Below are 7,604 nucleotides of genomic sequence, written 5' to 3'. Positions count from 1 at the left end.
AAAAGATTATTTCACCAAAATGATGAGATAAAAAATTGGGGTTTATGATTCATATATAAAATTACGGTTTAGGGTTCATATCAAAATTATATATCTTAGCATTGTTTCCTCTAATTGGAAAAAACAGAAAAGTAAAGAAGAGAGACTAGGAAGAAAAATGAATGAGATAAAAAAATAACGTATATACTAGCTAGGGAGTTATCAAATGGTGTGCTGATTAAGTGGTGCGCTATAATAATGTGTTTACCAAAAGAAAGCTGAAAAACTAGGCATCAAACTACTAACGAAACCACATTTACATTAATTTGAGTACTGCATGATGCACAAGTGATCCGATACATAATTTGGTGGTTTTATTTCCCACCCCCCCCCCCCGCGGGGCGGCCCCATGATGCACAAGTGATCCGATACATAATTTGGTGGTTTTATTTCCCACCCACCCCCCCCCCCCCGCGGGGCGGCCCCCCAATTCAAATTTATCCTGCCGTTCAACTGAGGTTCTAGAGCAGGATTATAAAAAGACTGGAGAGAGGTTTTTGTGTAGCTAGGACATTCGACTTGGAGGTGGTGTGAGAGGAGAGTGAGACTAAAAGTAGGCCAGGTTAACATGTTAAAATTGGGGTGGGATAGGGGAAGGGTTTTTTGTGTCTTGACTTGTTCGGTCGGATCTTAGATTTTCTCGTAGGAGTGACATAAGTGCTTTACTGTTGAGAGGTTGATAGGTGAATTATTTATCATATTTTCATAATAATTATCCCCATGTTTTGTTAAGGAATTTATTATAAAAGAGCTTTATTACTTTCTTTTTCTCAGTTTCAGCTATTCTGCACACTTAGGACGTTTTTGGTGATAACCCGACTTTCCGGAGGAGTTTTGATGCAAGGCTAATTGGAGAAGGAATCTAAGAGGCTGAAGATCGTTGTGTCCGAATTTCATAATTTTCCATGGAGCCATTCATTCCAGTTTAACAAATCAATCCAGCAAAAGTTGTTTTCCCGTCAGAATTGCACGGCTGTGAGAGAATGAAGATTTGGAGGCTTTCCTGATTTTTCCTAGTGACATGCAATATATGCTTGGAAAGATAAGAGATAAAGCTATGTTTCCCATATTTTTACAGAATTTTCCAGAAGATAAATCGACCCCAAAACTGGCGTGCAAGACAGATGACGTGTTTCCCAAGCCAAGAAGGATTCTCTCCTAGTTTGTGTCATTAATTGTTTAGGAGTTTGTTTTATTTTAGGAGAGTTTCTCCCAGACCTTTTAGGGTTTTTCTAGTATAAATAAGTGCCCTAAGCTCTCTAAGATATCATCCACCCCCGCATACCCATATCACCCACACCATACTACCATTCACCATCTCCGCAATTTGTGAAGAAGAGCTTAGGGACGTGCTTTGCTATGGGTTTCGGGTTCTATCATTCTTTTATTTTTATTTCTATATGTAACTAAGTTATTTTTTAAGGTTTATGATGAAGTCATGACATGAATATTTGCGAAGTACTTGTTAATTATTATCCGATTATATGCCATGTTATATTCTTAATCTTTGTGGGTATTTTATTCTAGGTTTGAGTTTCTAATGACTGATCACCTTTAGGAATTTGGCATCTAGATATTTAGATAAATCTATGAGGATGACCAATCAATTAGGTTTATTGGAAGTAAGATTAAGAAGAGTAGACAAACTAGTGAAGATGACCAATATCAAACTAGTCCTACTTGGTTGACATGATTCTTCTACGCTTAATAGGTTTTTATGTGTTTAATTGTATGCCTAACCAATAGGATATAATTATCATGTAGAGATACAAGAGTTGATGCTTGACTACGAATTAATTCATACCTTAGAAATAACAACCTTTAACATTGGCATGGTAATTGGATAGTAGTTGGCTCTAGGAAAAGTAAATAGGATTGTTATTGGTGGATTCATAAAATTAGGTTTTCTTGTGTCGTGTGTGTGTTTTAATTAATTGTCTTTTATATTTCTTGTTAATTTTAGTCTTAATCAATTACTCAATTATTCAACTCAATCTATCATTTGTTTGTTTAATTAAGTCTAATTTGATTAATCGATTAAATTGGTGTTAAAGCAATCCTTGTGGGATCGACCTTGTATTTGCATATATTACTACAATTGATTCGTGCGCTTGCGAGTTTAATTTGATTTAAATTAATCTATTATTTATGTTAGTTTAAATATACACCAGAGGTCGGACCTGGATTGTCTGCCCTCCCCATCTCATACCATTCACATCCCCTCCTATTTATGTGGTCACGGTTATGCCACGTCAACATTTTATATTCTCATTACTTTTTATCTTATTATTTCTATAAAAAAAAATTAGGGTAAAAGACTGTTTACTACCCTCATGTTTCGTGGTTTTCAACATTTAGTACATCAAGTTTTTTTCGTTTCAGATTCATACCTAAAGTGTAAATTTTGGGACAGTCTCATACATCCGTTAGTCAAACTGTTAAGTCTCCCGTTAACTGTGACGTGATGCCCATGTGGACACTGACTGGGCGCCACGTGTCATCCACGTTTTTTTTTTCTTCTTCTTCTTCCTTCTTCTTCTTCTTCTTCTTCCTCTGACTGCAATTTTTTTTTCTTCCTCCTTCTTCCTTCTTCCTTCTTCTTCCTTCTCATTCTCCTTCTTCTTCTTCTTCCTCCAAATATGGGGAAGTTTTTTTTTTGTTTTTTTCTTCTCCTTCTTCCTCCTTCTTCCTTCTCCTTCCTCCTTCTTCCTTCCTCTTCTTCTTCTTCTTCTTCTTCTTCTTCTTCCTCCGAATCTGCCCAGATTCAGTTTTTTTTTTTTTTTTTTTGTTCTTCTTTCTTCTTTTTTTTTTTCTTTTTTTTTCTTTCTTCTTCTTCCTCCTTCCTCCGACTGCAACCTTTTTTTTTTCTTCCTCCTTCTTCTCCTTCTTCCTTCCCCTTCTTCTCCTTCTTCCTTCCCCTTCTTCTCCTTCTTCCTTCTTCTTCTTCATCTTCCTCAAAAAAAAAAAAAAAAACAAACCTTCATCTTCCCTAGATACGAAGGAAGAAGGGGAAGGAAGAAGGAAGAAGGAGAAGGAGGAAGAAAAAAAAAACAAGAAGTTGTAGTCGGAGGGAGAAGGAGATGGAAAGAGAAGGATGAAGGGGAAGAAGGGGAAGGAAGAAGGAGAAGGAGGAAGAAAAAGAAAAAATTGCAGTCGGAGAAAGAAGAAGAAGAAGAAGAAGGAAGAAGAAAGAAGAAGAAAAAAAAAAAACGTGAATGACACGTGGCGCCCAGTCAGTGTCAACATGGGCGCTACGTCACAGTTAACGGGAAACTTAACAGTTTGACTAACGGATGTATGAAACTATTCCAAAATTTACACTTTAGGTATGAATCTGAGACGAAAAAAACTTGATATACTAAATGTTGAAAACCACGAAACATGAGGGTAGTAAATAGTCTTTTACCCAAAAAATTAATATAAAATGTTGACGTGACTTAACCGTGACCACAGAAATATGAGGGGATGAGAGGGGGATGGGATGGGAGAGGGCAGACAATCCAGGTCCCCAGAGGTCGGTATTGCATGTCAGCATGCGAGACATACGTTGTTGACAGGAAAGGTTGATTGAATTGGAACTTGAAATGTTGTAGTGACATTATTGAAAATATTAGGTGATGACATGTCATTTCTTATTCTTTTTCCCTCTGTATTGTCGATATGGTGGTCGATATCGATCGTATGATCACTAACCTGTTTTGTTTTTTTTTTTCCTCCAATAAATTGATCAAATAATTGAAACATAAAAAAACTTGGTGAAATTTGAATTAAAATGTTGTGCAAAGAAAACATTACACGAACAATAATTGAGTGTGATGGGGCAATTATATTCCCAATCCCCTTTGGATTTGGTGGATGTGATTCAGCAGGACTTGGATACAGGAGAAGGCTCGTATTTTTGGAAGCCTTGGTATAAATATAGACAAACTTCCAAAATCCATAAGAAAGTTGTACGTGTTGCATGTATCTTACATGTGGTACCTGACGTTGATATTTTGTTGAAAGTCTTGACGTTGATATTTTTTTCCTTCTGATATCTTACAAACGAATGCAGTTAAAATAATTCAATGCACTACAGTCTACACATTCAAGTGAACCTGCAAACACGCTATTATCAACAGATACAGACATAATAGCCACACACAAGGTTTTGCTAGACGAACGGTATTTCGTCGGTCAAATAGTCTTTACCTGACAAAATAAACGTTTGTCGAGCAAAACGATCAAACGTTTTGGTTTCTGCAGATGCTTTTGCCTGGCGAACAGAGTTTGACGAGCAAAGCTTATGTCATGGGTTAAAGTTTTCACACCAAGATAAAAGTTTGGCACATAAAATGGCAACCTTTACACGACGAACCTTGCAACTTTCGTCGTGCAAAGGTATATGTTATAATTAGGGTTTATATTTCATAAGGCAAAACATAATATTTCGTCAGGCAAAGGTAACAAACGTGATTGGCGTATTTAGTTCCTTAGATGATTTTCGATGTCTGCAAAATTAATTTCAGCAATCAAACTGTCAAACTTGTTTGTATATGTTTTAAGACTGCACACACCAAAAATCACCAGTATTAGGTAAGAGGACGAAATTCTTCGACGGTTAGAAATGAAAATTCATAATTTAATGGTTATTTTAGCTCTAATTTTCATGATTTTATAAAACTATTACTCGACTCTATAAGAATACAGTGAAGGATTCTATCATCAATTTAAAATATTTACACTAATGTCTCGGTTCAATAATATAATGTCGTATGTGAGTTTCTTTAATTACAAATGAAGTTGTATTATTAGACCATGATGTCATGGGCACGGTGGTGGTGTTCCATGTAAGTCCTCTACAGAAGATTAACGAACGGTGAATTAATCAAGGTCTTCTTTAAACTCAGGTTATTATATATACTTCCAAGGTTCAAGAAAATAACATGACTAAATTACCACAGTATATCGATCTGATACACTCTTCAAGTAAACAAAGCAAAACAAAAACGAATAACAGATTTATCCTGAAGTAGTTTTTACTTTCAAGCTTTGACATGCTTTATTATCAGCTAGCTGGCGCCACATATCACTAATGATGACATGATTAACAACTACTAAGTGTGATTTAGGAATAAGATATGATGATCATCTATGCAGGACACTGGAATCCAGAGGGAGGAGTCTTCCCACAAGCAATGAGCACCTGAAGAGCAATGGGGATGATGAGGTTGACATTGAGAAGCTTAGCCTTGATGGTGGTGCAAAGGCAAATAGCAGCGTCCAAGTCCACCAGTCCCTGAAGCACCGGACAACATGTATCTTTGGCACTGCTTCCAATTCCAATGTGGATAAGACCACCCAACACATCTACACAAGCTCCCAATTTTAGGGTGTCGATGGGACACGTGTCCTTTGGTGGAGATGGTGGTGGTGGTTTTACAGTTGGGGGCTTGGGCGTAGATGGTGGAGGCACTACAACTGGGGGTTTGGGCTGGGGAGGTGGTTTGGCAACAGGAGGTTTCGGATAGGGAGGTGGCTTCTTTGGTGGTTTAGGGTGGGAGGGTGGCGTTACATGGGGAGGGTGTTTGGGTGGCAAGTGGGGAACTGGAGGGTATTTTGGTGGTAGGCAATTGCAGTTAGCAAGAGAAGTGAGCAAACTACCCAAGTTGAGAATGAGGACTAAGAGCAAAGCCAGAGCATAATTGATCTCCATGTCAATACTACAACTCCACAACTCTCCAGAGAGTTGGGTACAAAACTGGATATTGAAACCCAATACCAAGCAAATGGCTTTATAGAGGCTTTATGGGTAGTGAGACAGACCTAAGTGTTAGTGTCTGTGTATTGGCGTTTAATGGTGAAAGTCCAACCTCTCGGTCACTAGACGCCATTTGAAGTATGTCTAAAAATGGTAAAGCAGCTGGCCTACTTTTGGTGCAAGGTATCTTTGTCGACAAAAACATTGATCTAGCTAGATATTCTATCTCGACTCTTGAGAGGAAAAGAAAAGGTAATAATGCTAGCTGGTTACGAAACAACTGTCATTGGGTATTTACTATTAGTTTTTATATGGGACACTTTAGATGTTGTCCCTATCTATCAATATTCTTTGATTGAAACCTTATTAATTTTTAGTTTTTTATTGAGATCCCTGACATTAATGTAATAATGAGATTTTAAATTAAAAATTAAAAATTAAAAATTAAAAATTAAAAATTGTAATTGTTTATATTAATGAGATTTTAAATAAAACCCATAATTTATGGGATTAAAATAATAAAATATAAATTATACTCTCTATTATATTGTGTGTGTGTGTGTACATATATGTATGGGTACATTAACCAAAATTAACAAAAAAAGTTATTGTACCAAAACATGGATACATTCTCAAATCAACCAAAAAGAATGTACCCATATAAGTTTAAACATGGATTAAAAAATTTGAATGGATTTTATATTAAAAAAGGGTACATTTTACATATAACAAATTGATATATTTGAGAATGGGTACATTTAAGATTAAAAAAATTGAAAAATTATATGAATGGGTACATTTAAGATTAAAAAATTGAGAATCTTTTTATATATAAAAAAAACTAATAGGTACAAACTTAATTTAATTTAATTTTTTTATTATTTTGGAAATGTTTGAATTGAAAATTAATTAGAAGTTTAATAGAGGTGTGAGTATTAAACCCTAAATTAATTACTAATTTTTATATTAAAAAATTATATAATAAACATGTAAATTCATTATCACATTAATACTAGGGACTTGAATCAAAATTTGAAAACTAATAAGGTTTTAGTCAATGAACAGTAAGAACTAGGGACCGGATACTAATTTTTCCTTTTTATATTTTGTTTGAGATATGGGCAAAATACATTGAGGAGATAAGGGATGAAGAAAGGTCGAGGGAGTGACGGCACAAAACAAAGAAGGAATGAAAACAAAATCTTTAAAGTGAAAACAATTCAAAGTACATAATTTTAAATTTTAGTTTTTAGATTTCGTTTCGTACACCTTTCTTTACACATCTTCTCTACATCTCTCCCAACATCACTTCTCCACTCTTCTATGCCCGCATTTTCTCATGTTCTATGTTTAACATATAGAATAAAAACTAAAAAAGGAATGATTATCCAACAGACTCTACAATGTTATATGAGATCATCCTCATTATGAGTTATTTCTTATTGGTGAAATAAAAGCACCCTTCTTTTTAATCCTGCTAAATCAAAGAAATATGTGTGTATGCAGTTTTTGGACAATCTGGAAATCTCAAAGGGAATATGCAACAGCTAGCCGACAGGTATATTCCATGTACATAAAATGGACACTGGAAGACAAGAAGATCAGTACAACTTCACTTTCAAGTGCCACTACTTCTACAGCCAAAGTTCCATTTGCACTCACAAATATGGAACTCCTCCTAAATAAAATGTGATGTATACATAGTGTGTAGATCTCTTCTAAAAAATAAATAAATTTTTAAGTTAACAGAATTTGGTGCTAGAGAGACCAAAATTTTAAACTATCATTTGTAACTTACATGATGTGGCGATTGATGGTTAGACTC

The 7,604-nt window shown here is 35.3% G+C and overlaps 1 protein-coding gene and 2 long non-coding RNA genes across 3 annotated transcripts in view; 2 read left to right on the top strand and 1 right to left on the bottom strand.

Moving 5' to 3' along the window:
• LOC126611107 (uncharacterized) overlaps positions 1 to 7,604 on the top strand; it is a 52,818-nt gene that overhangs the window by 29,523 nt on the left and 15,691 nt on the right. The gene's annotated exons all lie outside the window — the stretch shown is intronic.
• LOC126611109 (uncharacterized) lies at positions 634 to 1,497 on the top strand. Its single transcript, XR_007618715.1, has 2 exons — positions 634 to 722; positions 814 to 1,497. It is a non-coding gene; the product is annotated as an uncharacterized LOC126611109 (long non-coding RNA).
• Positions 4,915 to 5,807, bottom strand: LOC126611103 (36.4 kDa proline-rich protein-like). The gene has a single exon (XM_050279283.1). It carries the CDS (start codon positions 5,732 to 5,734, stop codon positions 5,171 to 5,173), a length of 564 nt encoding a protein of 187 aa, XP_050135240.1. The 5' UTR covers positions 5,735 to 5,807; the 3' UTR covers positions 4,915 to 5,170.

This window comes from Malus sylvestris, chromosome 17 (genome assembly GCF_916048215.2).
Source record: "Malus sylvestris chromosome 17, drMalSylv7.2, whole genome shotgun sequence".
NCBI lineage: Eukaryota > Viridiplantae > Streptophyta > Magnoliopsida > Rosales > Rosaceae > Malus > Malus sylvestris.
Note: the sequence above shows the minus strand (reverse complement) of the source record. Positions and strands in the feature narration are given on the sequence as shown.

Coding starts and splice junctions, on each gene's coding strand:
- LOC126611103 (XM_050279283.1), bottom strand. CDS start 5,734: ATGGAGATCAATTATGCTCTGGCTTTGCTCTTAGTCCTCATTCTCAAC.